At 24.8% G+C, this 17277-nt stretch overlaps 2 protein-coding genes across 2 annotated transcripts; both read right to left on the reverse strand.

Moving 5' to 3' along the window:
• Positions 1–5852: 5852 nt before the first annotated feature.
• VNE69_09001 (uncharacterized protein) lies at positions 5853–8017 on the reverse strand (the record flags this gene model as incomplete). The annotated part of the gene is made up of 2 exons (XM_065474519.1): positions 5853–7322; positions 7394–8017. The coding sequence occupies 2 exons, from the start codon at positions 8015–8017 to the stop codon at positions 5853–5855; spliced, it is 2094 nt and encodes a 697-aa protein (XP_065330591.1).
• Positions 8018–10046: 2029 nt separating this feature from the next.
• Positions 10047–11268, reverse strand: VNE69_09002 (uncharacterized protein; the record flags this gene model as incomplete). Its single annotated transcript, XM_065474520.1, has 3 exons — positions 10047–10297; positions 10409–10544; positions 10942–11268. The coding sequence occupies 3 exons, from the start codon at positions 11266–11268 to the stop codon at positions 10047–10049; spliced, it is 714 nt and encodes a 237-aa protein (XP_065330592.1).
• Between the last annotated feature and the right edge of the window lie 6009 nt (positions 11269–17277).

A 17277-nucleotide genomic window follows, 5' to 3' on the forward strand; every position in this document is an offset into this window, starting at 1 on the left:
TACTACAATTAGTATTTTAGTGAGTTCTTTTAATTGCCATTTAACTTTTGAAATATTTATGTTCTATAATAATATTTGTATTGTAAATTTTTGAATTTCAAATGTAATTCTTTTTTTTTATTACTCCTTGTATATATAAAATTATAGGTTAACATATAAAAGGCGCTTATGTTTTGATTAAAAATTTGTCACATGCTATGTCAGTGTAGTCTTAAACGACAAATATATCATTACCTCATAGATTATTATATGCATATTTTACCAATTTCATATATAATATAATTTATTCATCTAATATATAGTTTTCTTTCAATTGTTAAAATTAGACTGATATTAATAAATAATACTCATTTAAATTACATTAAGGATCTATTTTACATAAAAATTACTTATTTTAATCTTTGTATTTTCTTCCAAGGTAAATAAAAAGAATCACTACTTAGAGTCGAGTAAATATTGACTTCATTACTTTTGCAATTAATTTGGGTAATTTATGAGTAGTATCCATTTCCATTAAATTTAACAGCAAAAGTACACATTAAATTTATTTTTTTGTACAAATAAATATGTATCATCCATCCTAGTAAATATGAGTAACGATTAATAGTAGATATGAAACTAAGATCAATGGATATAATGAATTGCCCAAGCCAGGCACATCATGTTACACACACTTAAGTCTTTGTAATATTTACTTAAATTTTTACACACCCTAATACTATCACAATTTAATCTTAATTTTTACAACTGTGTTGATCACTGGTCTTCTTATTTGACAACAAAGTATAGAATTGTAAGATGGTTCTAAGAAGCTCTTTGATCAAATTATTTAATCTTTTAACTGCTCCAAATAGATCTGTATTCCAGAGTGTAACAGTCATACCTTTTGATTTTGTATATTATTCATTTTGATAACACGGTCTAGATAAATTTAGATTTGATCTAGCCGTATGTTTTGTTGTTCATAGATATTTAATTCTATGTGTTGGAATAATCATATGGGTTATTTTTTAATGATATTTTAAGAAACAACATGTCAATTCTAACATTATTGTTAGATTTTATTCATTGCCATCACTTTTAATGTAAACAAACAAAAGTATTTAAGAAGGGCCCCTAAAATAATATGCCAAATAAATCTGTTACTTCTAAAACCAAAACTTCATCTGCCCCAAGCTCTCTAGGTGGTAACAGTTAGATATTTAACTTGCTCTTGCATGTAATTATTGATCATTGTAGATACGTGACGTTTATACTAATTATTGAAAATATTATTTATATTATATCATTAATATGCTTTGAAGTTAATGAACTTTTTTATAAATTTTTCTTTCTATTGTATATATAGATACAATAGAAAGAAAAATTATGATATTCTAAATTCAAGAGCAATTATGACATCTAAACTCGACAATATTGTACATAGTAGGCATAATACATTTGGGGTTTATTAGATATATTATATTTATTTTTTAAAAGGGGTTGATCTTTTTTTTCAGGATTGCGGAAACATCTCTTCTTAAGAAAAATTACAATTATTAAAACCTAATGATACTAAATGAATTTAAAATACGCAATTTTATGTTTATTTTATGATAACTGTTATTGGTCTGATTTACAAACGAAAAATACTCATGACAAGATTTCTATTTCTTTTATTACAGATTTGATATTGTCCATTACAAGAAAATGTAAACTTCCTATTGTAAAAATCTGCATTATGCTTTTTTTTCAGTGATACTTTTTTCTTTTATTATGTATTATTAATTTTCTAACTTAAATATATGTCATCTTTAATATTGTAAATGGCTTAACCCCCCCCCGAAATATGTTTTTTTTGAGAATTATGTCACGATAATCTTTCCCCTAGAAATTCATTTTCTTCCAAAAAAAGATATTAGAAATATTAGTCTTAAAAATTAAGGAATGGTACAACAAGTATATTTATTATTTAGCACAATTATAACGTTAAAAGAAATTTCACAACGTATTTATTTTTTATAATATTTTTTTTTTGAAGAAACGAATTTTCTAAAAATTTGGATTTTTTATAAAAATTTAATTTATAGACAATTAGTACTAGTACGAAATTAAGGCGAAAAATAAGCTGTTTAATTATAAAATAAGGTAGAGTAAAAATTCAAAAAAATAGTGTTTATTGCATTTTTAGCAGAGTTTATGAGACCTGTTCTTTTTTCTTGTTTTCATTCAAGATTTATCTTTTATATTATACATAATGTATCTCTCTTCCATACAAATCATTAATGATTTAGGTAAGATAATTGTGGACCGTATATCTTGATACCTATTGAGGTTTGTGATTCCAATGCATATTAATTTAATTGTTATATTAGATATGTTTTACTTTTTTATGATAATTTACTCATCTTATTTGTAATATATGTTATCTGGGAAGTAATCGAAAAATAGAATTATACAAATTGTGTCAATATCATCATGAAATAACATTTTACATATTATTTATAAGTATTTAAAAATAATAAAGTTATGATTTCGCCAATTTTTACTTTTTATTGCTTTATTGGCATGTTTAAATACTTTTTTTTATAGTAGATAATTACACCCTCTCATAATCCTTTATACATTTAATGCCTTTTATTCTTCAAATCCGCTTACCTTCTATAAATAATATTTGATTATTACTCTTCTATGAATTATATGTCACAGTTCGAAACGAACGCCCATTTTGAGCGGACGCCAGGGGGTTTAAAATTAAATAATCTCTTTAGTGAGGGGCGAACAAGAAAAAAAACAAATAAATGTTCGTCTTCAATGATTGCCCAAATTTTGTCTCGATTTTTTGAGGGGTAAATTTTTGCTATTTTTTTATAATAATGTAGGAATAATGAAAAAAGGAGAAAAATAAAATAAACAAAATTTTTAGTACTTATTCGTTACTAGCAACGTTAGACCTCTAGTACTTATTTCTTCTATTATAATGACATTATTATTTTTTCTGCATAATTTTACTTTATTAAATTGTATTATGTCTGTTTAAAATTAGACTTCTGCATCTAAATGTTCATAAAGAGAATGTCTTCTGGTATTGATGTTGTTGTAAAATAAGGTATTTTAAATTTTAGCTACCATTTTTGTTCTAGGAAATCATTTCTTTACATACTTCAAGGTGTCATTCTATCTGCAGCAGTTTGTGTATGAATTCTAGCTGCATCATAAATAAATTTCATTTAAAAAGGTTTGTGTTATTCAGAGCATATAATTATTCTATTTCCAGTTTATAAAAAATCTAGAACATCTGATAAACTTTCTTCTGCTCGTTCTTCGTCCCAAATTCTTGTTCGTGATTTTCGATATAAATCGAATCAAGATATCTTGTAAAACTAGACTCGTCTGTAATGTTCTATATGTGTCTACTAAACATTATAAATAATGTAAGTGTCGCGTGGTGGAGTGTTGTAAATATTTATATGATCAGGTAACTAAATATCGTACCTTGGTTCGTTGAATCAAATTATTTCTGTCCCAAAAGTAGATCTATTCTATTTCAATATTTTTTGATTGCATCGTTTTATCTGTCCTTGTATTCATGGACATCTAGATTTTCTCCCTCATGTGTCTTATTTTATATTTCTGTCGTAAATCGAAGAGAATTTGATTTACAATTCTCTGCCTTTATCAGTATGAAGTATAAAACAAGAACTAAATGTTCAAAAAATGTTTCGAAGGCATTTCTCCACTGTAATACCTGTTTTGTCAAGCAGTGACAGCGTCTAACAGTATTTGGTCTAGAATCAATATTCTATTGCCATTTATATCTTTCTTTGAGTTCGTGATACAGCCAAAGATCAATCAAGTCTGCAACATATCTTTCCCTTGGGTATTTCTCCTACAATTGGTCTGATAACAAACTGTTTTTAGATTTCCTTTTGATTTACATATATCACAGCTGTTAAAAACTTTTAGAATATCTTTTTGGGTTGCGTCGTAGACTTTTGTTTGCAATGATGTAAACAATCTGTTCCATCCCACATGCCCGTTTGAGACGTAGATCTATTTTAAAGCGTTACTCATTGGTTGTAAGAAAGTTTACGATCTATATAGACATACTTTAAATCTCACTGTAAGCTCCGTGATACCATTAATTACATCCATGAAAAGGAACATTTTTTTTACTTTCTTCTAAAAGCATCTCTTTCACGTTTCTTCCCTTTCTTTTGTAACAGAACCAGTCTGTAAAAAGACAGTAATTTTTTGTCTTTCATTGTTATTTAATTTTAGATACAAGGCCGAGAGGAACCCGCTTTGAAATTTTCAAGGACCCCCCTTTCAAAAAATTGCAAAATTGACAAAACAATGTTTGTGAGGCTGATGAACTTTTTAGTGATAAAATAAATAATCATGAAAACCAAACATAAAGTATTTTGGAAACATTTGATGCTGAATCGGCGTGCGCCTTGCTCGTTTCTGTAACTAGTAGAAATACTGCTATTTCTTTGAGGTACTACAAGATACTGTAAAACCTGTTTCTATTTTGTTTTCTAATCAATAGTAGGATATGAGGTCACATTAAACAAGCAAAGGGGGGAGAGCAATAGTACAATGAATCACTTTATCAATTCTGTAACCCCTAGCGATTCTACGACTTAATACCAAGTAATTAAGTTGGTTTGGGCTTATTTCTGTAATGAATGTTCGATCTATACATAGAATAATTTAGGATGAACACTGTGAGCACCTTTTACAGTTCCTCTTGGCTTTCTAAATTTATAAAAAACAATAGATAAATCGTCCTCTTCCATATTTAAAATAAATCGTTAAGTCTTTTTTTTTATATTTTTTCTTATTTTTTTGAATTTTTCAAAGCGGGTTCCAAACGGTCATGTACCAAATTTTATTTCATGCGCTTAAATTGATGAATTTTTATTACAAAGAAATGCCAACGTTTTTTTTTGGTTTTTACCCTTCACAAGTAATCATTCTCCCTATCGTACGCTCAGAACGGAATTTTTTTTTCTTAACTTTTATCCAACCCGGGGCTTTTCCCTGACGTTCGTACTAACGATGTCATAAAAAATTCACTACCATTATGCCACGATTTCTGACCTTTCTCTTGCTTTTTGATTATTTTAAAAGAAATAATTACAGGGTTATTTTCTATACCATTTCAATATATTCTTTTATGTCAAAAAATTATTACTTATGTTTCTTTACACATTAATTTTTACGATTCTCTATGATCATCACAGTATTAAACTCATAGTAATCACATTTTATAAAATATAGATTTGGCTATTTTTAAAAATATAAAATTTTGCACAAAAAATCTAAAAATTTTTTAATATACAAATATTAATTTTTCGAATCCCAGGGGAGCTACCCCCAAACAAATATAATTCATTCAAATCATCAATGTTTTTATTGGTTTGTGGTGAGCTACGTTGGTCATATAAAGGCGTATTATGTCATCGTGCGTTGTCTCTCTTCCTTGTTTTTGTATCTCAGGGAGAGGGTTTGTTATTATTTCGGTTGTTGTGTCAAATTTTGGATTCTGGGGAGACTACAAAACTAAATAAATATTAAGCTCTAAGTAAAATGGTCGATATGACTAAAAAGTTGCTATTATAAAGAAAGAAAAAATGATTATTTAAAGTATCATAACACAATAATATATTTAAACGAATAATCAATAGCTTTTTTGCAAAAGTCATAACTTTTTGTCAAAAAAGAAAGTAGAGTAAATTAATAATGAAAACGCCCTGCGGTAAAATATTAAAAAACATAAATAACATAAGAAATTCGTATGCAGAGGTATTTTGTTAGTGTTTTGATCTGCATTAATATTTGTAATCTAAAAATATAAGTATAGAGCTTTAATGTTTTTTCAATTCGTCCATTATTTCATTAAATAATTTTAAGTTATCATTTACAATTCCAAAAACTTCACTTTCGTTCAACATATTTTTTATATTTTGAAAAAATCCTTTTCTTTTTGATTTTTCAGATTCATCATCAATGAACTCACTTTTCAGCAGGTTCATTATCGATGGATATAAAAATTCTTTTCTATACAATCTTATATATTCAGGAGTATATTTCTTTAGGCTTAATATGAATTTATCTATTAATATATTTCTATACTCGTTAATTATTTCTATATTTATATTCATGCGTAATAGAACCGATTTACATTCACTAAAAGTATTATTTATTTCAATTCTGCCTTTATTTTCAATTATTTTTTTTTCTGATTCATATCGATTCGTTTGTTTGTATCTTTCCATAATTTCTAAATGTAAATTATTCAACTTTTCTTCGATATTAGTTTTTGATATTATTTCTTTTAAAATTTGTATTTTTTCAAATTTCATTGTGCTTTCAATATTTTTTTCTTTAATTCTTTTTCGTATATTTTCATTTTTTTTTAAAATATAATTTTTATCTAATTTGAATTTAGTAATAACGTCATCTTGGCTCATCTTAGTAAACTCTAGCATATATGCATCAGGTATGTCAAAAGTGTATAATCCTGTAAATAATATCGCTATTTGACAGATATCTTTCAACACCTCCTGCTGGCTATTCAAAAACAACTCTTTATGTATAGCTGAAATTTGTCTAAAAACTTCAATTAAATCAATATGTTTGATTCTATCTTTTTCGTTTTTTTCTGCTAAAATATTAATCCCGATGTCTTTTATTATTATAAAAAATTTATCTTCGACTGAATTAGTTTCGTTTAAATATGTTTCTGCTTCCAATAGCAAACAAAAGGTAACTAAATATAAATAATCGTCAAACAAGTTACTTTTCAAATCTAAAGTTATTTTTTTTGATAGTTCAAATAAATTAGTTTCAACATATTCTTTATCTTTAATTACTTTTTTATATATATGGACATCAATTGTCTTTTTATACAACAATAAATGACTAAAAGTGATATTTATTGCTGATCCCGAACTAAGCAATATTCTTTGAATTAAAAAATTCAAATTTTCATTATTAAATAATAATTTGTAAAAAAACCAAATTCCGTCATCAATGCTTTTTCTGGATAAGGCAGAAAAGATAATTTGGATTTTTCTGTAGCAATCCGTGCTTATGTAAACATTGTCAGATACAAAGCCTCTATAATGCTCTAAAAAGAAATAATATCTCTTGTCGTCGATATCAAAAGTTACATACATTGTTCCAATCTTTATTTCAAAACAGTATCCATGTTTATTCAAATTAATATTATTTATTGTACAGTTCAATTCTTTTTTATGATATCTTAGATAATTATAGATGATATCGTGATGGTATAAATTGTAGATATCAAGAAGTTTTTTTGCAAATAATATCTATAAAATTTTTGAATGTCAATTTCTGCTAAAACTAAGTGATAAAAATCATCAACACAAAATTCCATTACATGACAAATGTTTTCAATGTCAATTCTCAATACAATATTGTAACTCTCTGTAAAAGAGTCTGCGTAATGATAAATATAAGGCTGAAGCTTTTTATAATAACTTTTACTGCTTTCATTGTAAATTCGAAAATAATAATTCGTATTCTCATTTTCTACACTATATATTTTTTTATAGTGTATCTTAAAAAAAGAGTTATTTGCCATTCTTTCGTTGTTTGCTTTTTTTAGTTTGTACACAAACTTCGATATAATGTGATGGTTTTCACGGCGACAAGGAGAGCATAAAAGCACTATTGAATAATGCTTGGGCGCATTTAATATTTTTTCTATTTCTTCTTCCATTTCAATTATGATATCTTCTGTTGGTTTATTTTTTGTGTCAAGAACAAATTCGCCCAAATTTTGATCGTAAAATGTTTCAACTGTACAAGTTAACTTCCCAAACCCAGCAGTCGATCTACAAAAGTCCGCCAAGATAGTTATATTGTTTTCTGGATTTAAAGGATTGTATGATATAAAATTACCTTTTTCTATATCTTTTATAAAACTTTCATATATTTTTTCGTATAGAGGATGGCTAGTTTGTGCCGACAAACACATAAGTAATACTATAGAGATTTTCATAATGGGCTAAAAAAAATAAATATTTATACAAATATTTTACGTCATAAATTTGATCATACGAAAAAAAAACAAAAAATTAAAAGAGATTGCATATAAACTTAATGATTGAGTTATTATTGTCTCCTTTTAGATTTGTTTTTACTTAAATGTGGCATTTGTTGTTATTATAAACAATAAAGCAATCTATCCAAATAACATTTAAGGTAGGACGATTTTTACTTCCTCCCCTTACATAAATAACAATTATTATAAAATATTCTTTTTTTGTTAAATTCGAAATCAAAAAAAAAGAAGAAAATAAATAATTTGCAGTCCAATAATAGTTTAAATAGTTCTAATTTAATCATATTGTATGAAAAACATAATCATATGAACCATTCTATAGTTTTTTTTTTCTCAAAAAATGTTTATAATATACGTCTTAATATGTAAAACCAGTTTCTATTCACTTGTATTATTAAAATATTAATCAAAGTTATTGATAATTCCTTATCATTTTGTATTGTTTTATCTTGGCTTTTTTTTAATATAAATTACTTTTTCTATAAAGTATAAAATAATTGGGCTAAGTAAGCATTAGCTACAAAATTTCGATATAGGGTTTTTTAGTTTTTTGCCCATTTTCCTAAAACGTAGGAAAAAATTCTTTCAAGAAAAGAATTGGAAATATTCTATCAATTAATATTATATGCATTATAACCTAACAAAAGTGCACAATATGTAATTTTTTTTTATGATTTTACGTTTTAAAGGGTATGTGCTCGTTCAAACAGAATAAAAATAACGAACTTTGACTAGTTTATCATTATTATATTTATTTGTAAAATATGTAGAATTCTTATATTACAAATGATTTATGAATATTCTCTTCTTTAATCGAATTAGCTATTTTACTAAACGTTAAAAAAAAGTTAAACAAAGATCTCCTATTATCATAAGAAAAAATTAAATCAGAACTTTTAAGAGTATATGATTGTTATAAATATTATTAAAATTTAATTTTGATGTATTAATATATTTTTGGTTTTTTTTTTTCTTAAAATCTTCTTTCCTCCGTTTTTAAAAAGGGCAAAACCCCCCTAAATCGAAATTTTTCTGCTAAACTGTTATTAGCCTTTAATTGTATTATTTTTTAGTTTATTAATTTTTTATAGTTTTTGAAAAAAGTTAATTTCATTTTTGTATTCTCGAAAACATTCATATGTTGTATATAACATCAAATAGTAAATTATAAAATATAAACATGTACAAGACTATTTTCATTGTAACTTTTTAATATTTCTTGTATAGCTTCGTTTCAATATTCTAATGTAGTTTTGGTAAATTTTTATTGAAAATATTTAAGGAATTTTTTACAAGATCTATTGAAATGTATAATGAAGAGAAGATTTGATCAAGTATTTAACACAATAAAAAGCTAAAATGAAGAAATAAATATTTGATAACGGGGTTTTTATTGTTTTGTTTTAAATTTTTATTAAGGGTCTTTCTCCTCCTTATTTTAAGTTTTGATTTTTTTAAAAGAGATTATTTCCAAAAATTGATGTTTTCCATCTAGATGGATTTTGCATGGGGAACTCCTATATTTAACAATATGATCAAAGATTTTGTTACGTAAAAGATTTACGAAGAAAAGACCACGAAAGAAATTTTTGTATCTAAAAGAATATTAAAATTATTATTTAGATATACCTTTGTTAAAATGATGAATTACTATAGAAAAACTAAATTTAAAATCCAAAAAATCTTGATTTTATGTTTATTTTGAATTCGATATATATATATAAATATGAATCAAACAAATTAACATAGCTTAATCCTATATTAGCGATTACAATTAAAAAAATTAAAATAGAAATTCCATTAAATGGGGCTGTATCTATAGAATTCTTTTTATTAACATTCAGTCAACTTAAATATGATGTTTGGATAATAATATCAGCCAAATATAAATTATATATCAAAAGTAGTGTTTTTTCACTTATATATAATTTTCGAACATACATTGTATGAAATGAAAAATAATATTTTATTCCTTTCTATATATTTGATCTATTAATTCATGGATTTTTATGCATTCATTTGTCCTCAAAGATACTCTATGTAATTTTCTTAATAATGAATTTATAATTGTAAGTACTTCTAAATGTTTTGTAATATCCTCATATTTACTATGTTTCAATTCTTCTTCCACGTCTTGAAAAGTTTTTATTATTGGTATATAATTAAATAATAACAATACCTCTTTATTATAATTATTTGTTGAAATTATGTTGTATGCTGAGTATATCTTATTACTGCCATATTTTCTCCTCAAATCAAAAAGTGTCATAAAATCTTAAATATACTTACAACTTGTGTAATTAAATTATAAGTTTCTTTTATATAAACATAAATTTTCTATTTTTTCAAAAGTTTTGACGAATTCTTTTTTAGTTTGAAGTTTTATATATTGTGAAAAAATATAAATCTTTTTATTGCACTCTTTAAGGATTTCGTTTGATTCTTCGTCTAAATTTATAAAGTACTTAATTTTTTTCATCCTATTTATTCTGAATTTAAACTCATTCATACTTTTTTGACAATTAGTCAAGAGTTTGGAGGAATTATAAAAAGGAAGTGTGGTGTTTCCACCAGGGAGATGGCCATAATGTAAATAGCATTCAAGAATGCTTCTCCCTGCACCTAAATTAGTTTTATTTAAATTATGTTTATTAACTTGCCCCTGTGGGCTTTCATAGTTCCTCATGTGAGGGGGTAGGGTGTAAGATACCCTCCCGTTATCGTTGTAGACTCTCTGTTCTCTTCTCATCTAAAAATCGATGGGTCAAAATAAAAGAAAATATTTATAGCAAAATATTTTCTAGAAAATTCACTTGGAGGGAAAATGAAATAAAAATAAGTAATGTGGTAAATAATACCACAGGAAGTTTCTTGTTTTGATTTACGAAGTTATTTTCTAAAATAGCATTTTCAAGTTTATCCAAGGCCTTCTGCGCATCTAATTCTATTGAGTCAATTTCAATAAACTTATTAAAATCTTTATCATTGATATACATTTCCATTTCTTGTTTTAAGTTATAGGTTTCAATATCCTCAAATATATTTTTATTGATTACATTATAAACATCTTCTTCGTAACTCTCAGCTTTCCCAAAATTTTCAGTTATATCTCTTTGACAATTAAGAGTTTCTATACATTTATTAATATTTAATGAGGAACAAAAAATAATTGTAAAAATTAAAAACATTAAGGGCAAATGAAATTGGGTGCACAGAAATAAACAAAAAGAAATTATTAAATTAAATGCATTCTCATGCATTTAATTTTTTTGTCATAATTAACATAAAAAATCAACATATTATTATTATTACAATTTAAAATAAAATGTTAATAAAACATAATATAAATTCTAAATATAAAAAGGTGTTAATATATAAAAAAATGCTCATACATGTATAATTCTGATCAGAAAAAAACTTAATAGTCATCTTTTTAATTATTGAGTAAAACGTCGTATAAAACTATTACAAAAAAGTAGATTCGTTGTATTTGCAAAAAGTGTTTATTGTCTGGACATGGTATTATTTAACCTCTTTGTGATTTATATTATATTCTTTAGCTAATTTATCATCTGCATAAAAAACATAAAAAGGAAGGAAATGCAAAAGAAATAAACTCTTTAAGAGTGTATTTTTTAACTAGTGTAAATCAATAACAAAAAAGAAAGAACACGGGCATACAAAAATTATTAAGGACAATTCTATGAGACGAAGATGAGGAAATAGCCCTATTTGCTGAAACGACGTTAAATTAAAAAAACAATTGCTATATTAAACAATTTAACACAAATAATACTCATTAACATAGTTTTACATTAGTAGAATTAATGATAAAAATATAGCAATATATAGAATCATAAAAACTTGTGTGAAATTATATTATATACTTTAATCCATAAAATATAGATGTTTAGTTATATGTTTCGAGTCTAATTTTTTTGAGTTTTATTTTTTAAGTTCTAAAAAATGCAATGGAACGCTTTTTATAAGGAAATTTTAAATCTGAGATTCGTCACATTCTAGAATACATGTATTGCTAATTTTTAATCTAAAAAACAATGGTTATTGCCATCATTTTTTTATTTTAGATACATTCAAAAATTTTATACATCTAAATATTCATATATTAACTGTAAGTATAAGCATTGTAATATTTTTAATTTCCTATAGTTCTCTTTAACAATTTTCACAAAAATTTATTTAGTATACCTATAATGATTTTGTAAATGCATAATAATATAGTTGTATTCTATTTTATAATACAAAATTATACATTTATAATGAAAAAAAGCATCTTCGTAGTTTAGTTGTTGAAAGTTTGATTTTTAATGAATAGATAAAAGTATCATTCATAAAGAGAACTGAAAAATATTGCTTTAAAAAAATGTGTTGTATTTTTATTCATGCTATAGTATGTATTTACAAAAATATTTAATTCATGTAACTTGTGTACGCTAATCTCAAAGAATTTATATCAAACTATAAACGTAACTTATACAACGAAAAATGTAGATAAATTTTACATCATCTCAAGTAAACTATTGCTTGGATTGAAAAATATCGCTGCTAAACTCTAAGGTGTAATCTCTCGAGTTGCGCAACGGTCTGAGCCTGGACTTTCTTTCTCCTAAGGGACCCTTGGAGAGAACTAAAAAAATAATTCTAATAAAACATTTTATTCCAAGAAAACTTTGATTTTTATATAAAACATTCTCAACTCTTGATATTAAAATATATAGCGCATATTCTCCAAATAAGTTCTTCAAAAAAAAATCTGTGATTGCATTTTTTGGAATTCTTTTCTGGCTATTGTATCACATTTAAGCTAAACCAGACTCCTTTTATTATATTTCTGGTCTCTCTTGCTTTGTGGATAAAACCGCCATCATGGACTACAACGCGATGATCTTCATTGATAGATTTTACTGCTGTGGGATGAGATTAATGCTCTTCCAATGTGCAAGTCGTTTCGTTTTTTATGTATTTTTAAAAGACTTAGTCATCGTCTGTATAGTACGGTTAGGTATTTTCTCGGTTCTTAATTCAAACGTTCGCTCTTCTATTGTACCAATAAAACATGTACAATTTTGACTGTGTCATATCTTTCCGACAAAAATATGACAAATTTCCCTTTTACTATAGCAGCTTCATCGATCTGTGTCACTTCTTCAACCCCTCCTTTTTTTTGGTATTTTTTTTCTTTCTCAGTGCTTCATATACTTTTTTTTTAGTCCTGAAAACACTGGAAGCTGACACACGTAATTTTTATTAAGTTTAGTGTAGACTGCTTTTTATTCGATGAATACAAAATATACCAATAATTGTGTTTAGGTATTCAGGGATTCGAAATGGAAGTTTTATCAAACACTCCAAATTAGCTAAACATCCACCCTTTCCCCTACACTTAAACCGTTGGCAGCCTATGTACGAATTATTCGGAGGGAATACTCTTATCCCAGGACAAATCGTACATTCTATGGCAATTTTTAGTAATTTCATCCACTAGCCAACATATTGCCTCATTAAGTCTTGGAGGATTTTTGACCTACTGTCAATCAGCTCTGGGCATATCATAAAAATAAAATATTTTTGAAAAAATAGTCTAAAAAAAGAAAAAAGTTTATAGCTAAAAAATGTTAATCCGAATGAAATTAAAACAATACTGTAATTTCGAATCTTGGGGATATGGTTAGTAAAAATCCATTTCCCCACTTTACGGTCTGTGCCAGGATTCAGTACGTGAAAAAATAGGGAAAGTCCGGGCATAGACCGTTGCACCAAAAAATAAGAGGAGGTAAATTTTTTCTCGTTTAATCTTTACTTAATAACCATCAAATATTTATACAAATTTTGATTTTTATTTTTGTTCCTTTTTTAATATCGAAACCAACAAATGCGGAAATAAGTAAATTACATAGTTGAAGGTATGGTTACGTTAGTAAATATTTTAGTTAAGAATATATGAAATATTGTAAAAAAGAAATTTAAAAAAGTTTGTCATCTAGTGTTCAGTGAGATATTTAACAGTACAATATAAGATTTTTTTTAATTTTATACCCTCGTTTTTTGTAAGTTTGAAGTCTTCATCTACTTATTTTATTCTTGTTTTCTCAATATGAAATTAAACTTAGGTTCGATGTTACAAATTAGATGTATGAAGTGTGTATAATTTATCTATATAGAAATGTATTTAGTTTATTTTTTTTGGGAAACTCTGTTTCGGAATATGGTCGGAATTGTTTTTTAGAATTTACTTAAATCTTTCACAAAGCAATATAATAACGTTCATTCAAATAAAAAAAAGTGTATGAATTGAAATATAAAACATAAGGAAGTCATCTCATTGAAAGATATAGAATAAAGCGATATAATGTTGTTATTCGAATTAAATTAGATAACCAATTATTGGGGTTTCAATATTACATCTCTCTGTTTTCATATTCCGACCAAAAATGGAAACTCAAAAAAAGGAGGTACGTACCATAAAACTTTAAAATTCTCTTTCAAAACGGGGAAGCATATGCTGTTAGATATATAAAAATTTTGATATTCGATATGATTTTTTGTGTCATTATTATTCAATTTTGTTTAGTTAAATATAGCTTCATCTATTTTTAAAACTTATAATAGTTTATGTATTCTTATTTATCTTTCCTTATTAAAAAGTTAATTATTTATTTAGAATATAAATATTGATTATATGTTCGAGGAGTAAGAAAATCTATTTTTTATCTTTTAAACGTGCATAAGTCTTTATAAAAAAAGATCATTTATTAATTATTTTTTATTCATAGATTGATTTTATATATTTGTATACTTATATTTTCTTTATTTATTTATTTATTACTAACATTATAACTTACTTATACACATATTCATTATGATATAATCGTATAGGGCACAATAGATATACATAATAAAGAATAAGGAGAAGAAGTCATGTTCAAGTAAATGAAAAATTTATATATTTAAATATAGAAAATACAAAAAAACTAATTATTTATAGTGATTGTGTTGTTTTTTTGATTTATAATTCGTTTTTCTTCTGGTTCCAACGATTAAACTTTCATTAATAGCACTAAAATTCTAAACTCCGTCTAATATGTTAGTGTTGCGTGGAATTGCTCGATTTTCTTTTGTTAATAAAAAAAATACCAAATTTAGATAGCAAGATTAAATTATACATTTCTGATCTCAATAAAATAAACAAATTCTACTAAGAACAATTTGTTTTAGATATATTTTTTTTTATATAAAAAAAATGCAAGAATGAGAAATCGCCTCACAATATTTAACAATCTGAAATCAATCAGATATAAAAATTATTTTTAAAATAAATAATGTGTAGGGGGTTGTTTAAATGTAAATTTTGAAAATCAATTTTTCTAGTTGCAAAATACATACAGTCGGTGTTATTATAGTGTATAATATAAAAAATTTCAAAACATCATATAAAATCATAATATGTTTGTTTTGTGCATTATTATATTGCTTACATGTTTAATTTTACGGTAAATCTATTCGAGGATTTCTAAATTTCAGTTTTTTTTGTCCGAAAAAATTGAAGGATGTATGTCCTGTCATAGTAGAATATAAATTTTATAACAGCTTACATGATGCTAAAAAAATTCCAAATTTTTATATAAACAATATATTATTAGTACAAGATGCATTTTTCTATTGGGGAAAATTATAATTTTTAATTTTATGTTTTTTCCATTCGGTCATAAAATTAGAATATAAATTTTGATATAATATTAAATTAGTTATATTAGTTAATTTTTTTGAAAAAATATAATTAGATCAAGTCAATGATGCAATTAACATAAATAAATAGACATCGTGCTTCAATGATTCCTTATTGTATTTATATAATACCCGAGAAGATTGTGATTGTATATTCTATAATACAATCAGTTAGAAAGCTACCTAATTTTTTATTGTATACATAAATTTATTGATATAATGTAATTTAATTTTTTCTTATTCTTATATAAAACAATAATTAAATTAAATTGGCAAGTATATGGCCACAAGAAATAAAAAAACATATTACAAATAATAAAGAATCTGCGAAATATTATGTAATAAAAATCACTAGATGTAAATATTTTATTGTTTTTAGCTGAAAAAATCTTAGATTAATTTCTATGTTTATTAGTCATTAAATTTTTAAAAAAGCTTTATAAAAACTAGTAGTTTGTTATTTTTCATTCTTTGCAATTTAACGTTCTTCAACGTATTTTAAGGGGCTTTATATCAATTTTCACAAAATAAAATCATTACAATAGTTTATATTTAAAAATAAAAAAATTTCGAAAATTTTTATCGTGTATAAATATGTACTCATGTAATTAGATAGAATTTAAATATTAGGGTATAATGGACCATCATTATTTCTCTACTGTCTTTCTTATCAACGTTACACAAATGTAAAATACATTTATTTGATAGGAAACATTTATAATTTATATTTTTATTGTAGTTTAATAACAAAAAAAAGAATTTTAAGATAATGAATCGTTCATGGATAAAAAGGCATTTAAAAAAAAGAATACATTTATTAAAGAGATTTTTTATATTAACTTTTAAATTAATTAGAATGGCACAAAGGGATTTTTTGATAAATAACTGGTTCGCAAAACTCTTGTTTGAGCAATTTAAAACTTATACAAGCATGTATACAGCTTTAAAAACTAAAAACACAAAAAACTTATTTAATAACATAGAAAGACTTTTTAGTCATAAATTTAATATTCTTGGGTATAGAATTTATTTCAAAGATTTTTTATTAGATATTTTTCTTTTATTACATTTATTTATTAAATTTAAAATTTTTACTATAAAAAAAAAAACAAAACAATAGCAAAGTACGGATATAACAAAATAAGCTTTCCAAAGATTTGCAATCTTATCTAAATTTTTTTAGGAAAGGTTATAATCAAAACGAAGTACTATATCAGACCAATCTGGTGTTAAAAATTTATTTATAAGTATATTAGGCGGATTTAGACACTTCATTTTGTTTATTGCCCAAAAATGTAAGTAACTATTGCATTGATAAATAATTTGTTGAATAGTACAATTCTAAACATGCAATAATACTAAGTATCAAAAATTTTGTCAAAGACAACAAAATCGAATTCAATATAAAAATTGTTAATCATGATCGTATAATTTGCGTTTTAAATGGATTA

This window comes from Vairimorpha necatrix, chromosome 9 (assembly GCF_036630325.1).
Source record: "Vairimorpha necatrix chromosome 9, complete sequence".
Taxonomy (NCBI): Eukaryota; Fungi; Microsporidia; family Nosematidae; genus Vairimorpha; species Vairimorpha necatrix.